This window comes from Bombus pascuorum, chromosome 13, assembly GCF_905332965.1.
Source record: "Bombus pascuorum chromosome 13, iyBomPasc1.1, whole genome shotgun sequence".
NCBI lineage: Eukaryota > Metazoa > Arthropoda > Insecta > Hymenoptera > Apidae > Bombus > Bombus pascuorum.
The window spans coordinates 9,169,771-9,190,763 of record NC_083500.1 but is presented as its reverse complement, the minus strand read 5'-3'; the positions used below and the strand labels follow the sequence as shown (position 1 = coordinate 9,190,763).

The 20,993-nt window shown below is 31.6% G+C and overlaps 5 protein-coding genes across 5 annotated transcripts; 3 read left to right on the top strand and 2 right to left on the bottom strand.

Annotated features, from left to right (window-relative positions):
- Positions 1–6,060: 6,060 nt before the first annotated feature.
- On the top strand, positions 6,061–7,090 carry LOC132913572 (DNA-directed RNA polymerases I, II, and III subunit RPABC2). Its single transcript, XM_060972003.1, has 3 exons — positions 6,061–6,238; positions 6,534–6,686; positions 6,755–7,090. The coding sequence occupies exons 1-3, from the start codon at positions 6,210–6,212 to the stop codon at positions 6,963–6,965; spliced, it is 393 nt and encodes a 130-aa protein (XP_060827986.1). The 5' UTR covers positions 6,061–6,209; the 3' UTR covers positions 6,966–7,090.
- Positions 7,091–7,226: 136 nt separating this feature from the next.
- LOC132913571 (bridging integrator 3-like) lies at positions 7,227–9,418 on the top strand. The gene is made up of 4 exons (XM_060972002.1): positions 7,227–7,529; positions 7,622–7,729; positions 7,826–8,000; positions 8,063–9,418. Exons 1-4 carry the CDS (start codon positions 7,522–7,524, stop codon positions 8,570–8,572), a joined length of 801 nt encoding a protein of 266 aa, XP_060827985.1. The 5' UTR covers positions 7,227–7,521; the 3' UTR covers positions 8,573–9,418.
- On the bottom strand, positions 8,642–12,461 carry LOC132913569 (activating signal cointegrator 1 complex subunit 2). Its single transcript, XM_060972000.1, has 15 exons — positions 12,332–12,461; positions 12,199–12,248; positions 12,010–12,087; positions 11,612–11,772; positions 11,073–11,457; positions 10,778–10,995; positions 10,516–10,701; positions 10,280–10,435; positions 10,093–10,186; positions 9,854–10,024; positions 9,665–9,799; positions 9,452–9,588; positions 9,239–9,359; positions 8,974–9,151; positions 8,642–8,850 (listed from the first exon to the last, which is right to left on the bottom strand). Exons 2-15 carry the CDS (start codon positions 12,211–12,213, stop codon positions 8,711–8,713), a joined length of 2,175 nt encoding a protein of 724 aa, XP_060827983.1. The 5' UTR covers positions 12,214–12,248; positions 12,332–12,461; the 3' UTR covers positions 8,642–8,710.
- A 133-nt stretch (positions 12,462–12,594) lies between these two features.
- On the top strand, positions 12,595–14,145 carry LOC132913570 (uncharacterized). Its single transcript, XM_060972001.1, has 2 exons — positions 12,595–13,605; positions 13,664–14,145. Exons 1-2 carry the CDS (start codon positions 12,595–12,597, stop codon positions 13,952–13,954), a joined length of 1,302 nt encoding a protein of 433 aa, XP_060827984.1. The 3' UTR covers positions 13,955–14,145.
- LOC132913568 (vacuolar protein sorting-associated protein 11 homolog) lies at positions 14,135–19,096 on the bottom strand. The gene is made up of 16 exons (XM_060971999.1): positions 18,935–19,096; positions 18,772–18,840; positions 18,498–18,671; positions 18,228–18,424; positions 17,893–18,151; positions 17,661–17,815; positions 17,348–17,581; positions 16,979–17,279; positions 16,716–16,904; positions 16,522–16,644; positions 16,315–16,442; positions 16,031–16,243; positions 15,782–15,954; positions 15,417–15,714; positions 15,012–15,334; positions 14,135–14,920 (listed from the first exon to the last, which is right to left on the bottom strand). The coding sequence occupies exons 1-16, from the start codon at positions 18,950–18,952 to the stop codon at positions 14,493–14,495; spliced, it is 3,282 nt and encodes a 1,093-aa protein (XP_060827982.1). The 5' UTR covers positions 18,953–19,096; the 3' UTR covers positions 14,135–14,492.
- Positions 19,097–20,993: the final 1,897 nt, after the last annotated feature.

Sequence of the window (20,993 nt, the reverse complement as noted above, 5' to 3'; positions counted from 1 at the left end):
TCGCAAGGGATCAAATATTTACATACGTATACTACCAAATCCTCAAAAATTATTATAAGTAAATCAAATAACCCTGTGTGATGACGTAAAAAGTAATTCAACCTATAGCAGCTACAAAATGTAACGTTGCGTTCCTAATTAATGAAACGCAACGTTGGTCTTTGAATCGATTAATCAATGAAATTAAGTATTCAATACTCGAATTTTCCGTTATCTATGCTGATGGCTCAACAATTTTGTAAGTCTAAGTCGGAATGGACAATACATAGTATGCGGAAGAACGTTTACGAAAGTCATCGAAGCGGAAGCGATGACCAGATGTCAGTAGATTATTGTGTATTTAATCAAACAGGCCTTGAATCGGTCGTAAGTCATAGGTCAGGTTGATCGTTGTCAGCAGATTTTTCATAGATTAAAGACAGACAAACTTAAGATCCTGTGATGATTAAAGCGGATCAAAATGATCATTACTTGTATCATTTCTATTCTTACTTACATCTGTCATAAAAGATTTATATTCAAAAACAATATCTTACGACATCTCCTACTTATATTATGATTCATATAGGAAGTAATTCATATATCTTAGGACGTTTCCTACTTATATTGTGATTCGTATAGGAAATAATTCGTACAATTTTTTTTATCGTAGATGATTTACATCCTTCGAAATTGGAGGTTTATCTAGAAGATATCTATTGTAAAATTTATTTGCTAAATTTATTATCTGCCTAGATTCAACAGTAGAATCTTTAGCCTTTGATTCCTAGATGCGTGGTTCTTTTTAAGTGGAATAAAACAATTTGAAATTGACAATTTATGGACCATCATAAAATTATTCGTACTATTTACAGTAGATAACCTTGTCTACTAAATGTAGATTATATTGCATTTTATATTTGAGAGTTAATATAATACTACAATAAGATGAATCCGAGTAGGTGCAATCATATTTCTATCTTAACGACAGGCATTATTAATTTTGATAAGAGCTGAAGCGTGTTTTTAGAGTTGAAAAAAATAACATGCAATTCCAAAAGGAAAAGATCTAGTCTTAAAAATGCACGAATGTCAACATACCAGCTTTCAGTGAACAGAACGAAGTAAATTAGCGCAAACGCACGAGCTCAATTGGAGTTAATTGCGTCAGCAAATAAATAAACCGAGACACTTCAACGTATAAATTGGATAATTTTCTTCGTGTAAATTAAAGTTTTCCTAGCGAAACGCTTGCTCGATACTTGGGAATTAATTTTCTTCCGTTTCTTAGGAAATTGCATAACGCTATATTTAAAAAATTCCTTTCTTCTTCTTAGACATAAATCTTCTTACAAATTTATTTAAAAATTCGCTACGGTCAACGCAAAGATACCCAAAATTTTCTCATTCAAATATGTAATAGAAAATTAGAATAATAGAAAAATTTAAAAACTACCCTTGAATCTTGAATATTTGGAATATTGCCAAATCTTGCGACCAAAATTTCCTCGCTGATTCGCTCGTTTTCTTTTCAGCATCCATTGGACAGCCTGCTGGGAGAGAAGAAGACGTCTCGCGTTACTTAACACGATGACTCTACTCTTCGTGTGGAAGTTCTCTGATTCCGTAACGGAGCGAAAGTAAAGGTAAGCCTTACGTTCGCTATGACGGCCGAGCAATTATCGTTCCACCTGTGCGGTTGGATTTCATCTCCCGAAACACGTTCTCGTTTCAAGGCCAAGGACACAGCTCAAGTAGTAGAGGGAGGTCAGTGTTCGCCGGTGTCGATCTTCCACCGCGTCAGCATGCTCCGCTTTTGACAGGAAATGGAAAAATAAGACGATCCGTTTCTATGTTGCTCGCCAACTTAGCGAATATCGTCCTGTGTTTCGCACGTGAACCATTCAGAAAGAAGATCTTCCACGTTTCTACTCGTCTTTCTCCGACTCTTAGTACATTGACTGTCTTGGTAGTCATCGGTGACTCAAGTTACTAAAATTTTTACAGTGTTTAATATTTAATATTTGATGATATTTGTAGAGAAAGGTGAGCAAATATAATGGAAGATTCTGCGAAGATTAAACCGTACGGTGTAGTATATTTCAATTTATCGCGACTCACAGGGTAAAATGTGTAACATTCGTATGGCAGTCGACGTGTTGAAAGAAATCAATCTGGACCTCTTAATCATATATAACGTTCGTATAATGCAGCATCGAATTTGAAGATAAAATTCGATTATTTTTACTCCATACTCCGTTGCGAATTTTCCCATTACAAATTTCGAGAAAAACGAGATTCAAAAATCTGAAACAAAAATTTGAAAAACATGTAATAAAGAAGAAATTGTAGAATTTTTAAATGGGGAATATAACTTGTGGGCTACCCCGTACGTAATATCCAGTAAAAATATTGCTAATTTCCCCATGAGCCTACAGAAATACCAAATTAAAAAGATTATCAAAGAATTGGAAACGCAGAAAGTGTTAACAAAGGCGGTCGTTGGTTTCCCTTTTCGTTTGTTTTTTTTTTTTTTTTTTTTTTTTTTTTACTTTTCTTCCATAGACATAGAACAAAGCGTAACATTACACCTGTGCCCTTGGCATTTTTGCAGGCATCGTGTTTTATCGATCTAAGTAGATATAGGTGTTCGTAATGAAATTGTATTTTGAAACTTCGAGCAGATGATTCGTCACGTGTTCTCGGGCTCGTAATCAGACCAGCAGCGTTAGAATTCGAATACGAGAGTCGCGACTAATGTTATGTCTCAAGTAACTTTAGCGTGAAAGATAGTTCATCATTTTCAACATTCTTTACGAACACGACTTAGATAATTAATTTTCTATGTAAAAATTAATTTCTTCTTAATTAATTAATTAAGTTAATGCTCCCTTTGTTATCCATAACTACAAATTTATTCTATCTTCTTCTTTTAACAATCAAATTACAAAACATTTTGCCGATCTGTTAGGCATGTTTTACTTATATATTTTACCGTCTACTCTATTTTCACGTTTGTAAGTTTACAGATTCATTTACTCCTTTATTTTGTTATACAGTTACATTTCAAGATATTCCGCTATTTAATAGACAAAATTTCACAGAAACTGTTGTATCTGTAGCATTTTTTAAAATATTCATGTTCCCGCCAGTAATTCAAATAAGAATAGGAAATAGATACGAGTGCCACCTGGCGAGGGAATGATTTTCAACTAAAAATCGAGATTTAGTAACAGTAACGTAGAATAAGCTAGCAGGTCGACGAATAGATACCGTGACGTAATAAACCAGAGGGAAAAGATAAGAAAAGATAGGAAAAGAGAGACGATGAGAAAAAAGTATGTTGAGTTAGGTTATGTGCTCCTGATACTTCATAGTAAATTAAATCGTGCGACGAAAATTAATAAATTGCACGTTTTCCGATATTGGTTCGTGCACTGAATAGCATTACAAAGATAAAGCTGTCTTAGAAACACTCGTGTCTAGTTTTCATGGAAAATTTTGTTTTAAATAATTAGTTATTAATTATTTAGTAAGGACGTGTTTCGAAGTGACACGAATTAAGTCTATAATTTTTGTATTAATTTCATATTCGCTTCCTTGTAATTAATATCGTATCTTTACGTTTGTACGCGTAAAGCGAATCTTTTAGCTACTATCAGGTGTCATTTTTATGAATATTTGATGAGTGATTTATGTGTTATCCAACTACATTTGTTAACAGCCTATTGTGATATATTTTTAACCTTTTAACGTATTTACAAGCTCACTACGTACGCTTTCAGAGTCATATTTCGATGTATAAAACGTACATAACAATATTCCACAGTTATTATAATTATACAGCGCGCGAAGTATTCTTTATTAATTTATATAATTGAAAATCATTTATTGCATACGAAATCCAAACAGATTTAGTACTGGAAAATAGTTTAGGGCCTAATCGAAAATACGCAATCGTAAAAGTTCACGAATTTTATTTGTAGCTTCGCTGGTTTTTACTTTTTGAAGCATTCCACTATCACCACGTAGCGGTGAAACGATGCAACTAATCGCTATTGCCATCCTTGTCGCACAATATAGTGCTCCTTGTCAAAAAATAAAGGAGCTTCTGCCATCCCTCGAAACGGACTGAAAAGACATCATGATTCTAGTTCTGGACAAGTTTGATAATTGGCGAAATATCCTTAGTCTGTTGATAAGGAAAGCAATAGTGGCCGACGAGGACAGACGTATATCGCGTGCGCAGCGTTAGATAAAGATACAATAATAATGGAAAAATCATTAATTTTACATAATTCATGTAGTTTGTATATAACTAAAACGATCCACTAAACGTTTAATTAAAATTAATCAGCTGTTTAATTATTTAATGGCCAATCCAGCAATCTCAGACTGACCAACCCTATCCCTCAATGAGAAGTAACGTGAAGGTATGTCTCACACTATCACTCTATTCTTCAGTCGAAGCTCGTAATCTCTGTCTTCGTCACATACTATTTCTCTCTCTTACTATCGCCACTCGTATCGTCTATCTTTGTCAGGCACTATTTCTCTCTCTCTCTTTCTATGAGCGCTGCCAAGCAAGCAGTTAAACTTTTGACTTCGGACCAGCCATGTGCCGCCATCCAGTAAGGCAAAACCGAACTGAAACTTCAAGCATTCGCGGATAGATGGTATAAACATGACTTATCCGAAAGCAAAAATTGAACTCCCAGCTCTGAAACGTATCTTAGACAAACCATGTGCTGCCATCTACTAAGAAAACAATGAACTGAAACTTGGAGCACTCAGGAATAGATGGCAACACATGGCTTGTCCGAAAGCAAAATTCGAACTTCGAGCTCTGAAACGTGTTTCGGACGAACAATGTGCTGCCATCTATTGAGGAAAGTATGAACTGAAACTTGGAGCGTTCATGGATAGATGGCAACACATGGCTTGTCCGAAAGCAAAATTCGAACTCCTAGCTCTGAAACGTGTTTCGGACAAACCATGTGCTGCCATCTATTAAGGGAAGAATGAACTGAAACTTGGAGCGTTCATGAATAGATGGCTGCACATGCCTTGTCCGTAATGTCAATAGAAAGATACAGTGATAATGTGCAAGAAAGACAGACGCTATGAAGGACAATAGAAAAAGAGGACGATAGTGTGCGAGAAAGAGACACTATATGCTCTGTGATGACATGAAACAATGTTCAAATTTTTCATATTTGCCGTATTCTAACTTGCGAATGTGGGAAGGGAAAGGGATTGGAGGTGAACCAAGTTAAACTTAAATTATATGACATTTAAATTCACTTACTTATTATGTTTTAAAAATGATATAGTAATTAAATATACAATTAAAATCATATCCTATATTTAGCAATATATAAACTTATAAACTGTCTGTATTGCGTAAAATATAAATATATTAACTAATATATAACATAATTGTAACTTAATTCATGTATAATTTGTCCTCCTTTTTACAATAAAATGTTTGTAAAATCATTTTTTAAAACCTGTAAAAAATTAATAGATATGTTTCGTACATTATTCAAAAAATTAATAATTAATAGCATGGGTTTTGTAACCTATGATTTATATTCTTATAAATATACTAGAAAATCCTAATCATCTTTATGGTTCACGGAATATAATGAACTGTAGTTTATTGCAACCAGTTAGACGTAATTAGAATTAATGTCACTGATGTAGTTTGAATGTGTTGAAGATCCTCCGATTCTCGTTCAGTTTCATGGTATTGTAGCAGAAGCAATCCTGTAAAACACAGAAAAAATATTAATTTCGTTTGTCTCGAAATATTATAAATAAAGTTTAAGGGTACTGCAATCATTTTTGAATGATGTCATTTTTAAATAAATTTATTTGATGCTATAGAAATTGCTGTAATTATTCAGCTAGTATCGCCACGTTTTCTATTATTATTTATATTATTTATATTAATTTGCAATTTTCCACATAATATTTCTATTGTCTATTTATTTTCTGTAACTTAACTGTTTATTTTTCATTTCAACAAATTAATTATCTTTGATACTCATCCTAGGAATTTTTACACGAGAGTAGTGGTATTTTCAATTCGTTCGTGTTTAGTATTTGCTTGTGTTTTGTACTCATCGTTAATTATTGTTTCCAACGAAAGATATTTTAACAAACTGTAGAAAAAGTAATTGAGTCATCGCTTTGTATTAACAGTAACATTTATTTGATTAAGAAAAATGGCAGATGATGATTTTGATGGAGATGAGTACGTAATATTTACTGAACTTATACATATTCACTTGTGTGTATTAATTTATGACAAGAATTTATTGATATTTTGAAGAATAATTATAGTCGTAAAGCTTTTAGCAGTACAACTACTTTCAGATGAATGGTTTCTTGTTAAAAAGATTCCTCTATCACCTTATTACACATAAAGTAAAACATAACCTAAAAGATATCTAATAAATTATTTTAACGATCTAGTATAACTTTTCTTTTATACAATGTATATTTCAATTTAAGTATATCAAGATCGTTGAATTTTTCCTCATTTACAGGGTAGCAGATGATTTTGATGACGTAGATGATGATGATAACATTGAACTAGAACCTCAAGAAGAAGATGGAGAAAATATAGAATTATTAGCAGCTGGTGAAGCTACTGGTGGAGTGCAAAGGTCCAAAAGAATTACAACAAGATATATGACAAAGTAAGTAATGTTAAGCAAAAGCTTTTAATCTTAAGAACAATAAAAATATTTTAAATGTATGCTTTTAGATATGAAAGGGCAAGAGTATTAGGGACAAGAGCATTGCAAATAGCTATGTGTGCTCCTGTGATGGTTGAGTTGGAAGGAGAAACTGATCCACTGCAAATTGCAATGAAAGAACTAAAACAAAGGAAAATTCCAATTATAATTAGACGTTATTTACCTGACAATAGTTATGAGGATTGGGGTATAGACGAATTAATCATAATAGATCACTAAATTCTGCTTAATCTTGTACATACTAAATAAAGATGTAAGGTAATTTAAGAAATATCAAAGTCTATTATATCTATATTATTTTCAACTTTGTATAACTCGTTTTAATAAAACATATTTAGCTACTATATTATTTGCGTATATATATTTTTGCAGTTATAAAATCCTTTAAAAAGAAAAGAGAAAAAACATGTTTATATTGCAAGTGTGTTAGATTTAAACGTTAAGCCGATGTTAGAAATATGACAGTTGAGGTTAAGAAGTATTATGTTAAATTTGAATAGAAAAAGAGTCAACTTTTTTCCATTACATAATTTCTTTAAATATTTATTGATAAGATTAAAAAAATGAACATAATGAAATATGAAAATATATAAATCATTTTATCTTGTATTTTATCTATTGAGTACTAGATTAGTAACGATAAGACTCAGAATTGCTATGTACGTCACTGTGTTCAATGTTTTCTTAACGAATAATCGTAATAATCTATTCATGTAAAACAACTTTGATTGGTGAAGTATAATATTATGAAGATTTGTTAAATTACGGCAATAATATGACGTGGTAAGTAATATCGTTTATAATTATTTATTAACCTAATAGGTTAAGGGTCTAATAGGTTACAACACCTCTAAATAATATTACAATGTAAACAGGAATCCTTTGAAGAAAAATCATTTGACACAGAGGCCTACAGCAGCACCACCTCTATTAACTTATTCAGAAGACAGAGAATTAGATATTGCAGTTCAAAGACTCATTTAGTATGTATATTTATTGTTAAAATACTTGTTGCCATGATGTATTGAAATCTATTAAAAAATTTTGTATATTTAAAAATTTCTTATTTGTTTTTCAAGCGTTGAAGATACAATTAGGAAATTAACAAAGGAAATGAAAAAATATATAGAAGCTGTGGTAAATTTAGATCGAGCAGACCAAAGGTTGACATTAAATTTAACAACTTGTGGTTTAGCACATCTTAGTGATGAATTCAGAAAAGTAGTGGAAAATTACCATTCAGTAACAACACAGGTAAGTTTACAGATTGTTTTTACATGATAAGAAATATCATGAAAATTTTGCTCATTTACTAGATTGGAAAAACAGTGCAAGAAATGGCAGCTCTCTGTCAGAAAACTTTCATAGAACCATTAAAAAAATTACGAGATGAATTCATTCTAATAGCCGCAGCAATTGCCAAGCGTGAGGAACTGGTGACAACTTGGAAAAACTCTTATAATCGTGTCAAAAAATTGCAAGAGAAAAAAGACAGAACTGCTAATCATATTGCAAAGTTAGAAAGAGAACGCAGGACAGAAGAAGCAGCTGCTAAGGACTTGAAGACTGTACATGCTCAATTACTTGTAGAATTACCAATGTTTTTAGACAAGAGATTGGAATATATTAAACCTAGCATACATGCTTTAATTATGATACAATTAGATTACTATGGGAGTGCAACTCATTTATTTACACATTTAATGCCAGTACCAAACACTTCAGGATCGCCATCCAGCGCTATGGTACCTGAAGATGAATACCAACAAGCAGTGACTAATCAAATGAATAGAATAAGAGCTCTTACAATAGTTAAAGATCATTAAGAATCATAAAAATTTCCTAAACAAATATCTTAACAAAGTTGTGATAATTTAAATACTGAATCTATAAAATTAACATAGGTACGAATGTATTTATCACATGGCAGTATTTACATTCATATTGTAAAAGTATAGATAGATTTAGGATGGAACCATTCCTTGATTTCGTTTCCACTGGGCACCAGAACGACGATTGTGATTAGCGCGTTCCGCCTTCTTGGTGTTCTTTTGCTGTCTATTGTATAACACAGTTTTCTCTTGTCCTTGACCTTTAGGATTACCTGCACATACGAAAACAGAATCATTTTAATATTAGAACTGATAAAAAACACTAATAATGCATGCTGTATTTAAGTGTAACTATTAAATTATATTCAGCACTTTATAAAAATTGACAAATATACCTATTACATTTGGTGCACCTCTTCCACTTCGCATTTGCCTTTGTTGTTCTGCTCTAGCGCGTACCTCTTCTGGATTTTGTATAAAGCAGTCTCTAACATTTTGGTCATTCCTTACATCTTCATCTTCTGACTCCGTTTCAACTTCTTCAGTTTCAATCTTTTGTTTCTCGCGAAGAACCTAAAATTATTGTTCGTTAATTTTTATATAATTATGTTAATAGTGTTAGAAAAGACTGTAATTTAACCGAATTATATAAATACAAACTCTAGGTATAGTAAAAGGCCTTAAATCTGCTTCAGTCGAACCATCCTGTGTACCACGTATGTCGCTATTATCATAAGTGTCATCATACTCGTCATCGTATACATCTTCGACAAGACTGTAACTGTAACAAATTTTGTTTATATTCTTGTTATCTACAAATATATATTTTTATATGTGTTATATGTATTATTCAGAGTAACTTTGAATCCTTACTTTTTAGTTATGTAATCTTTAGGTACATCTATGATTTCTTTAGATTTTTTAACATATATATCATCACCCTTTAAATTATCAAGCATATTAATATCCAGTCTTTCAATACCACTAGCTATATCCTTAACTGAAGTTTCCTTGAAAAATAGTAAGAATATTTACATTGTTTATACTAGATTATGTATCATGATTCAAATAATAAAATGTTCTTACTGTATAGGTTGGTAATGCACTAGGCATTTGTAATGGCCCTAATTTCATCAATTCTTTTAATTCTGTTGGTAATGAATCTTCTAGTACGGCATGTACCACAGCTGCACTATCATAATTGTAATACTCCAAACTTGCCTGTAAAATAAACGTTGTTAAATGCACGCAATTCTTTCATATTGAAATAATTACCTCAATAAAACCTTCATCTAGATGATTTAAAATATCTTTAACATCAGAAATAAGAACAGCCAATTCAATAGAATTCTTTGCCACAGTTTGTTTCTCATTTAAAGGTTTTATGTTTTCAGATATAGTTGTCTGACTTAAAATACCACTAGGTCCAGCTACAGCTACAGGTTCCTATGAAAAGGTAATATTATGTAAAAGCTTCATCAAAATATAATTTTTAAGCCATTTCTCAAACTTACATTTACGTTACTAGAAAAACTAGTATCTGGAACATTGGGTCTTCCAATAATTGTATTGACTGATTTCACAATATAATTATATTTTATTGTATCACTAAATAATATTTGTTAAGTATAAAAAGATATTACCATATATTTATCTGTCGATCATTGCAATCATAATCGTACTACATTAACAAAAGGATACGCATCAGGACAAATATTCGATAATATAGTCAAATCTAATCTAACAGGATAAAACTGATCATAATCTGTAATAAATTCTTTTTCAGAAATTGCTAAGGTTAATAAATTAAGATATTCGTCCACTCGTTCCTTTACCTCTGGTTCGCTTATCGTACTTCTAAACATAATGTTATAATCATAGTATATTATATATTGGATGTATTATACTTTGTAATTTAAATATACATATACACTTACAAATTTTCTTGAATAGTCAATATGGGTTCATATATAATAATACGAAAAAGCTTCAAAATTTCAATCCTTGTTACATCCAGACGATGCTTTAATTCTATATATTTCGGCATATTTTCATCGTTATATGCTAAGTTCTTTAATATTTTATACATCTCAGGTATTGTGCTTTCATATACTGAAACAAGTCTAATGATAAATGATAAAATAAACTATTCAGAACACTTAGAACAAATAAGGATATAGTTTAATTAGTTTAACTTACTTATTCATAAAATCCACTGTGTGAAATATACTCACTGCTGGAGAATAATTTATTAAAAATACACCAACAGTTGATGATATATCTAGAACATATAATATCATATCTTCCAACTGGAATAATGTAAGCTTCGAGGAATTAGTATCCTGCTTTGACAATGAAACTGCTTCATTGGTATGTATAGAATCACTACCAAATTTTCTTTCAACATTTTCAAAGGCCTAAACTAACAACACTTATATTTAATTCTGTTTTGATGAAACATTAGCTGTTCTATATATTGTATATAATACCTCACCTCTATAAGACAAGGAACAGCTTTTTGAAGATCATTATTATATTGCGGTTCTAGTGTAAATAAAGAGTTTAAAATTCTTTCTATTATTTTTGCATTTTCTCGACCATAAAGTTGACAAAGATCAAAGATGATGGGTACCGTAAATATGTATTTGTCATATAATAAATTTCCAAGAAATGGACGGTTCATATATTCTTCAGGACTTTCTTTATTTGTGGCAAGTCGTGCAAAAATTATAAGTACATAGTGACTTAGTGTTTCTAGAAGTTCCAACATTTCTGGACAATTTGGAAAATTTTCTAAAGCATAGAATGGTGGTGCATCTTGTAGAAAAGATACCAATGTATCTAATACTGAAGTATTAAACACAATATTTGACCAAAATCTAAATAAGAGATATATAAATATATAATATATATAAATGTATATTGTATATGTTAAAAGGAAGCTTCCAATAATTTAATTGCAAATTTGATTATAATTTCATAGAAGAATTATTGAACATTTTCAACAGTACTGTTGTTACTAATTATGCTTACCTATAAAATGGAAGGCTGAGTAACCATTTTAAATCATTGATCATATAATTGACAATTTCTATCCATCGTAGTTTTGCTCCCAAAATTTCAGATCCATCATCATTATATATGTTAGGAGGTTCATAATGTAAAAAATAGTGGTCACTTGCCCATATTTTACTCTAAAACGATTGCCACATAGAAAGAAACAACTTATTTAACATTTATGATAACACTTTTCTAATTTCATAGATATTAATACATATGAGAATTTGTTAACAAATTATTATTAAATATGAAAAGTGATTTGGAGATGTATGAAAAACTCATATAATACCAAAGTAGTAAGATTTATTAATTAAAAGCTTGGCAAATATCAATTGATATATCCACAAACATATTGCTATTTATGTACGTACCAAAGCATCAACCTTTTGGACAATACCATTGGTTTTAATCGTTAGTTTTAAATTTTCTAGTGGAAGAAAATCAGGATTCTGTTAAATGAATGAAAACATTATGCAAGTTTGTAATAAATCGTATTATTCTAACCTACTATAATGAATGTCTTCATAACGAGACACTATGTATAATAGGAAATAAATTACCTCATAAGGTTCCATGTTCTCTCAAAGTATTCTTAATTGTCGCTAAACAACTATACAGGAAATCAATTGTTGAACAAATTGCGATCCTAACAATGGACGAGCGCTAAGCGCTATGGTCTTTTCGATAACTAACCTATCTTTGTAAGTTGAGAATTGCAAAAAAATATTGAAGCCGGGAAATCCCAGATGACGAACTTTGTAATTTTGTTAAGAAATTGGTAGTGCTGCAAAAGATACTAACAGTGACAGCTGCTCTTGACATCGTTCAAAAGCTCTATGTCGCAAAGGTTATGTTTTGAATATTCATATAAGTACTTTGATATCAGACCACTGTACTATACTTCGTTATTAACGTTCTTACAAATAAAATAGTTTAGAATTTTATATTTTTGTATAATGTCTAAGGATACGAAATTTTTTGCGAGACCAAAAGTAAGATTTTGTCAACCGGATACCGGTAAATCGGTAACAAAAGAATTAAAAAGCTTGACTGATCAAAATGGTATTAAGAATAAGCCGAAAATCCTAAGTGTTGTAAGACTAGATAAACCTGTTAAATTAGTGAAATCGAATGAAATATCTGGCAATCAGGAAAATAAAAATTCAAAGCTTGTTGATAATGCATCAAACTTCACATTACGTGCTAGTGCATCTCCTTGTTCAATTGGAACCTCGTCCTCTTTGGATAAAAATACTATCAAAACAGAAAATCAGAATCCTTTAAATGATGCTAACAATAGTCAGAATATTAAAGCAAATATTAAAGAAGCTAATATTCCCAAAATTTCTATTAAACTTCCAAACAATGACATAACAGTTTCTACAGATTCTCCCATTGCACAAAGTGAAAGTTTAGACAAGACACTTAAATCAAAAAATTCTGACAAAACTAATGGTTCAAAGAAAGACTACACTAAAGGTAGAAGAGAAAAAGAAAATAAATCAACAGTTGTCAAAAAAAATATTAAAACTGTAACTACAAAATCCACAGATTTAGACATTTTAAAACATAAGAATCGACTTTCTTCTGCTGGCACTGGTACAAAAAAGTTAACTGCCACACAGAAGACATCTAGTTCAATTACAATAAAAAAGAATTTAAATTCAAAACTTCGTGATATTATGCCATGTTATAAATACAGTAAAGTTGTAAGAGATATAATTGGTCCTAAAATACAGCCATACATAGGTCCAGGAGTATCACACAGTCAGCCAGATGATTTAGCAATTTTAGAAACAGATGAAAACATTCATACAAAGCCAATTATTTCTGGAGGAAAATTGGCAAAACCAGAATATAATTCTATTATGTGTACAATTAATAAATTAAATGAAATGAAGAAACAAAAAGTTATAACTGATATTGAACATTTACCAGCTCCGTATAAAAATGTTATAAATGGAAAGGTAGTAAAAAAGTGATGGCTTAAATTATAAGATCATAAAATATCCTCTTATGTTTTAGGTTTCTACTGCTTTAGATTTCCCTCTTGATGAAGCAGTTTACAAAGATTTGGTAGACTTATCCATAAATGAAAATCAATTGCCAAGCAGATTAACTCGTAGTAAAGATCCAGAGCCAAGACAGAAAGATGTTGTGCCAATACTCTCTGACTTTTTTACACCTATATCTACTGAGGAATATTGTACTCCTGTTTCTATAAAACCACGAATTCCAGAAATTGTAGACAGTTGGAATGCCTTTAGAATAAGTGATCAAATAAGTGAATGGAAACACATTTTAAATCATGTATAACTGGATTAGTATTTTTATATTATGCATAACTTATTTGTTAATTGCTATTTGGAAACCACTTTGGTAAATGTATCTTTTTGTAAAATGTAAAATATTTTTTATAAAACTTATTGAATGAGATTGTTTAACAGACATTTTGTAAAATATATATGTTGAAATATAAAAAAAATAATAAATGAATATATGTACAATTAATTGTTTAATATACAATTATATATCTTATTTTTCTACGTGAATATATAGTTTCATTTGCAAATTGCATAAAGCACCAGAGATATTATTATGTGATTTATGTATAAAAAGAAAAAACAATATAAAGTTTATGATACGCTTAGGTTGAATAATTGTGAGGGATTATACTGGTGAAAGCCAAGCAAGATTCATGTAATGAATTTACAATTTTATATATGGCAATAACATTTACGATATTTTCCTTCGCAAGCTGTAATGTTCCTATTTGTCAATAATAACGCATAATTGTCTTTTTTAGTACTTCATGAGTTTAGTGGTTGAAACAGTTGAATATAATAAATATAATTTATCTACCAAAAGGATTCAGGTTCTTATTATAGTCATCATCGTCATTATTCTTAAAGGGATTTGTGTCGTCGTTATCTTTAAAAGGATTAGTAGTGTCATCGTCTTTGTCTTCGGCAAATGGATTTTTCGATTCATCGTAGTCGTCTGCTCCAAATGGATTCGATGGTACAATCGGTGTTTTTGGTGGCACGTACGATTTTTGAACTGGAGATGATTTTGGTGTCGTGCTGTTTAGAATACGGGCTTCCTTTATAGGTACTGGCACAGCTTTCTTCGAATTTCCTCGTGGACTAGATATGTCATTGATTGTACCAGAAATATTCGTTTCTACTGATGAAGAGTACAGATCTGATTTTGGATAAGATCGCAGTCGATCATCCGCTACTGTATTATAATTATCATACGAACGATGAGTTTCAGTTTTTCCTATAATAAAATGTTTGATTTGTATAAAAAATTGTGCTATATCTTAAAGAGTAATAAATTAATTTTTTTAATCGAATAAAATTTTGTTTACCTAACGTTGTGTTCTTTCCCTCCGATAATCTGATTCTGGCTTCCGCTCCTGGCCCATAATTCAATTTTGATTCATCAAACTTTGCCACCGACGCTGACAACATTTTGTCGCTATCTGTGATCACCATTAATTTTTTAAAAACTCCGCGACCAAAGTAATCAGCAACTAATGAGAATGGATCCTCTGCTCGGTCCAATAAACTGTGAAATGTTTCATGAAGATCTTTTGATTGTTCCTGTGCTTTTATGATATCCAACAATTTTTTATTGTCTGGTAAACAAGCTGGACATTCATTTTCATTCTCTGAGAATCTTTGAAAGCAGCTATTACGAGAATAACGTTGTATATGTTAAAATATATCATAAAATATTATTATACATAATATGATATAAAATCTGAACTCACTGTTGATGATATGAATGCTGACACATAAAATGTACTGATGGAAGTTCTAACTGATGGTGACACGCACTGCAACGTGATCCTTGGAAGATAATAGTACTATTTTTAATTGAATCTATTTGTTCTCGTATCTTTTTAGTATCAGCTTGATACTTTTCGGATAATTCTATATCTGCTTGTGTTTGTTTATGCTCTGTTCGTAACACACTGTTAAAATAGGTTCTCACATCGCCCAAGGTACAAGAAAGTGAAGTAGATAGTGCATCAAGAACCATCAAAGGTGACAAAAGCCTTTCTTGACCTGTCCAATATAAATTTTGCTTAAAAATGTTAAAAACTAGAATGATTAAATTAAATTTTAAACATACCTATGTGGGTTAGTATGTCTGCAAGAAGTTTAGTTGGTGCTTCTTTATTTCTTGCAACACTCCATAAAGCTTGGACCCATAAATTCGGATCTTGATGTCCAAATCGTTTGCACATAGCTAAAATTTGTTCACTGTCTCCTTCGCGTAAATGGAATCGTAATATCTCTTGGTATCTATATATAATATAATATACATTATAAAATAAATTTTTGAAGTATAATATCGATTGTGTAAGTTACTTCAACCTACAATTTACTTTCTTCATAAAGAAAGAGTAAACCACGCCTGAAATTATGCTGATGGCATAAGATTAATATTTGATCTTTATCGTAACACGCTTCCGAATTTTGTAAAAGTCGTACAATTTTCTGTTCATATTGTACTTTTGCCACATCATTATCCAAAGCTGACCAAATATGAAGATAATGTTCTACTAAAGTATTGTATACCAAAGTGCTCCACCTATGTATTAAAACATTTAGCTTGTAGAATATAAATTGAACTTTTCTTGTTATTTATTTTGGTATACTAACTTGGTATTCATTTTTACTAGGTGCTCTAAGAATTCTACGAGACGTTCTGAATTATTTAAAAACAAGTGAATAAAATCTTCTGGATTAGCTTTATCGATGTGTTGGTCCACAGTACCATCTAACATTTCCTGAATCAAATACGTCATTACAAGTATATGTTTTATCATACCAATATAAGTTTGTTATTTTTTAATTCCTCAATTTTACCTGATCTACAAGTGGTTGATTGGAAGGCCTATAATTGGTACATAAGGCTTTCAAAAATTGCGTTGATTCATCTGGCACATTTTCTATCAGGATAGTACCATATTTCTTCATGTTGGATTCTGCCTAAAAGATTGTTCAAAATTAATCGAATAAATTGAATCTGGATGCACGTCTAAATTCATGTATCAACGTACTTCTTCAAAGTCCAAAGTAGCCATATATTCTAATGCCTTTTTGTACTCGTGTTTATCTTCTATTTGAATACGAAGATACCATTCGTAACGATTATGTTTTTTTGCAAGCAGCAAAGCATCCTCCGGCGATGCTTGACGACAAACTTTTATTGCAATTTCGACATCGAAATCAATCTCCCTATCCTTTGTCTAAAATCATTATATAACATAATCATAAAAATTACCGATAAATTTTGTACCCAAATTAGTCATAGTTTGTTTACCATGATAAATTCTTTTAATTTATCTGTATGATTGAGTTTCGTATAACAATTCAATAGCAAAGTTGTATGATCTTCTGTTGCCTGCCCATTTTTATGCAAAGCTTGCAAATAGGTCGTTAGATTATCTATGTGTTGAGAATCTAAAAATTTTCTAATTACATATGACGGTTCTAACTTTCCAATAGTTTTAATATATTGTTCTATCGCTCCAGTATGATCCCCTTTTGAATATAAATGATCGCCGTATTGTCGGAATATATCGACTAAACCTTCAGCATCATATTGTTGATTTTTAGCTATTCTAAAAATAATGTAATATTAAATTATAATTGAAATATTTTTTACAACTTCAAGGCAAAATTTACTTACCTTATAGATATATCATATAAATTCTTCTTGAAAAGTAATGCTAATTTCGATTGCAAGTCTTTTTCATCTAAGTGATAAAGTTTACTATCTCCACTGAGTATAAAAAATCCACCCCATTCTGATAGAACAGCTTGCACAGACAACATTGGGGCAGAAAAAACAATACATTTGTTTTGTATATCAAGTACTGTAATCACATGCTTATCCACTCCTGGAGGTATTGGTTCTATAGTACTATAAATATATGATATTTTAAAAATTAGTTTATATTTAATGAATTTGTAAAAATTATGAATCTGTAAAATTTCCTTACCTTGGTTTTGCAGAAATGGTAGTTGTTGTTCTTGGATCATTCGCAGCTTCTTTTGCTATAATAACTAGGTAACTTCTGAACCACTCTAACATGATTTTTTGACCGCCAGCTGCATAACAAGGACCTCTACCATCTGGAGTGTAACAATAAATTGCCTAAAGTAATACAAATTTATTAGTAGAAAAATATTTATTACATACATTCCATAATAAAATTATATTAATGTTATTACATCATCACGACCAATCATGAAATGACTATCTTGCATAGATTCTGCAAGAACGCTACACTTTCTGGCACAGCCCATAGTGTCCAAGGGAGATTTAAATTCTTGATCCTTAACAGTAATATTATATACGAAAACGCTATTTGGTGTAGCAACAAATAAATGAGTTTGTTTGCCACTAGATTTTATTGCTAAACCAGTAACTGAAAAATTGGTATGTTCGAATACTTTTATCTTGTTTTTCCTTTCCCTAGTTAAATCACCCCTAAGGATTGAAAGTTGTGTATTAAAATATGTTTGAAAATTAGAAGATTATTGTTATTAAAATTAATTATTTTTACCTATATAGCATAATAGAGCCATCTCCAAAGCCAATAGCCATTAATGTAAGACTAGTATGCACACATAGAGCAGTTGCAGGAACTGCTCTATAACTTGGTATAGCTCTACTTATACGAAGACATGTTGGATTGCCTTGTTTATCTGGTTTAGCTAAATTCCAGACCTTTATGGTAGGATTACAACCTGATTCATCTTCCTAAGGAAACATACTTTTCATTAATGACAAATATTTCTGCATCAATGTGTAACAATTATGCAATGATACTAACACCAACGGTAAACAAGAAAGTGGAATGTTGGACTTGTTGAGCTAGCGTTAATGTGACATCATAAGCACGAAATGTGGTAACATCGTAAGTTCTATTCACTAAATGCACATTGCCTGCATAATCTCCGAATACTAGAGTCCCGTTACCGCTCGTAGCTGCTGTCACTTGGGCGTCCTAATCAACAGAGCATACAATATACATCGAACACGATAGCCTTAACCTATAACCAAATATCATGTCAGAAAAAATCGGATTTCAGTCGATGAATACTCACACCAAGTGCCGTGGCTATTTTCCCGCCGTCAACTTCTTTTTTAAGATCAAAAAAATTGAAGCGTCTCCACTAAAAGATAAATGCGTTTTTGTGTGAGGGGGGGTTATGTACACGACATAGAAAATACGATGTATCAAATGTTCGAATAAAATGTGAGACTAACCTCGAGAAATGCCATCATGTACAGCAATTATCTATTTACACATTTGCAACAAAATATTGTCGACACAGCCAGTGAACAGCGTGTTAAAGTTGTTTCTTTTGATACCTGACATCAAGTTGCACGCCCGCCATCTTTTCACCTATATTTGACCAGCTGATTATGCATGACATTTCCCCTTAGTTATGATATATATTTGGTTACTCGCATGCGCGGTGCAAGCACATGTATTTTCTACTATACCGACGTGTTGCATCGATGCATTTAGTTTGCTGCATTCTTGCAAAGATGTCGACGTAGAATTATTCGAAATCATGCGCCACCTGTGTACGCTATTTGGTACTAAATTCAATATTTCGCGGGATTTAAAATTGAATAACTTTTTATTCACTCGTTTCTTAAAAAGGTATAACAAACCTCTTTTATTTTAACATTTTTTTATCTCTAAAATCTAATTTATGAATACTATAATTATCAAGAAAATAAATATCATTTTAATTAAAAAGAAAAAAGAAAATAATAATTAACCCTTTCTCTCCATTGAAACACCAAATTAATAAATTAAAATTTCCTTTATTATCTCTACATTAAATAAAATTATCCCTTTTGTTAAAATTGGGATAAAAATATGCCTAAAGATATTTTGAAGTGAAAATCATTTGGAAAGGAATTATGAAACACTTTGCAAACACAGAATACCGTAGCAGTTCTATCAATGGTCAAAATGGCTGAACTCTCTAATTTCATTGATCTATAAATTAAAAATCAACTGCTATGGCTTTCCGGATTGTCGATCTCGATTAGTAAGACGTAAGTTTTGTTATATTTGTTAAAAAGGACGAACAGTTAGTGTCGATGATTGGGGGTTTGTTTTACAAGGTCTGTCTGCGCGAGACAGAGGGGATCAAGAAGAAATGGTCGCGAAAAACTCTGAAAATCGATTATGAATACAACACCGGTTCCATTTTTTGCGATACTTTGCTTCACCAGACTATCAAGGACCAAGAAAGACGCATCCGCTATTCGATGTTCCTTTATAGTCCCTTGTAAATTCCATTAACTCCTCCGCAGATCGTCGTTCTTCGTCCTCGAACAGGATTCGCTGCAACCAATGAGGCTTCTCTCGCGAAATTCGTACAGAAAAACGTTCTCCAGGAGCTTTTGTTCAACGATTTTTATAAAGACTATCACGAAACCTTTGGATCATTGAAAAGGACCCGGTTCCTTGTACGAATTTCGCTTCACGAGAACGCACGAGCATCTTCATCTTCGTTTTCTCATTTTCTTCCCTTTATTTAGTTTTTAATTCTTTTGTACCGTTGTCGTGCTCGCGTTAGAAAGAAAACGAAAAACGCACGGTTCCTCTCATTTTATTCAGTCTGCGATCGTTTCTTGTTTCAGGACGAGCAACGTTCCATGATCTCTCTTTTTTTCTTTTTCTATTTTTATAATATTCAAAACGTTTAGTGGAACGATGATCGTCTCGGTTCGTTGTATCACGTTCATGCGTACACGCCGACGGTTTATTAATTAATAGCACGAGTTTCGTCACTGTTCCTCTCGTTTTATGATCTATCTATCGTGGAGAATGGTTCCTGATTTTTCGCATCGTTCCAGGGATCAGAAAATTACTGGATTTTGCGTTCGAACGACGAGTTCTTGCGAGCGATGTCGTTAGGGGATGAAATTGGTTTTGTGGATGTAGACTGCGACACGGTGAACACGAAAGACTTTGATTATTTAAATTTTCAGGCCTTTCAGTCTCGTGGAACACTTCGAGAGCATGTTTCGTAAATCTTTTTGTTACCTTTCGCGAAGTTATTTTTATTTATTCTCTGATTAAGAACAACGTGCACTGGAGGTACTTACTTTGGATTATGAAAGGATTCAGATTTAAGGATCGTGGATTATATAGAATTTTTCTGTGACGGTTTCTCTGTTTATTAATGGTTTTTCATTTTCTTAAGATTATGGAGTACTTCTGGCTTTTAACCAATGTGTTTTATTAAGGAAAAATTATTACATACACCGTGGAGATTCGCGTTAGACGGATTGGAGCGAA

Excerpts from the sequence above, each read along its gene's own strand:
- LOC132913572 (XM_060972003.1), top strand. The coding sequence starts at position 6,210 with ATGGCAGATGATGATTTTGATGGAGATGA. Across the intron at positions 6,239-6,533 it reads GATGATTTTGATGGAGATGA|GGTAGCAGATGATTTTGATG; the intron begins GTACGTAATATT and ends CCTCATTTACAG. Across the intron at positions 6,687-6,754 it reads ACAACAAGATATATGACAAA|ATATGAAAGGGCAAGAGTAT; the intron begins GTAAGTAATGTT and ends GTATGCTTTTAG.
- LOC132913571 (XM_060972002.1), top strand. Across the intron at positions 7,730-7,825 it reads GCAGTTCAAAGACTCATTTA|CGTTGAAGATACAATTAGGA; the intron begins GTATGTATATTT and ends TTGTTTTTCAAG. Across the intron at positions 8,001-8,062 it reads ACCATTCAGTAACAACACAG|ATTGGAAAAACAGTGCAAGA; the intron begins GTAAGTTTACAG and ends CTCATTTACTAG.
- LOC132913569 (XM_060972000.1), bottom strand. Across the intron at positions 11,458-11,611 it reads CTCAGCCTTCCATTTTATAG|ATTTTGGTCAAATATTGTGT; the intron begins GTAAGCATAATT and ends TCTCTTATTTAG. Across the intron at positions 9,589-9,664 it reads GTGCATTACCAACCTATACA|GAAACTTCAGTTAAGGATAT; the intron begins GTAAGAACATTT and ends CTATTTTTCAAG.
- LOC132913570 (XM_060972001.1), top strand. The coding sequence starts at position 12,595 with ATGTCTAAGGATACGAAATTTTTTGCGAGACCAAAAGTAAGATTTTGT. Across the intron at positions 13,606-13,663 it reads AAAATGTTATAAATGGAAAG|GTTTCTACTGCTTTAGATTT; the intron begins GTAGTAAAAAAG and ends CTTATGTTTTAG.
- LOC132913568 (XM_060971999.1), bottom strand. Across the intron at positions 16,443-16,521 it reads ATCAACCACTTGTAGATCAG|GAAATGTTAGATGGTACTGT; the intron begins GTAAAATTGAGG and ends TATTTGATTCAG. Across the intron at positions 15,955-16,030 it reads CTTTATGAAGAAAGTAAATT|ATACCAAGAGATATTACGAT; the intron begins GTAGGTTGAAGT and ends TATTATATATAG.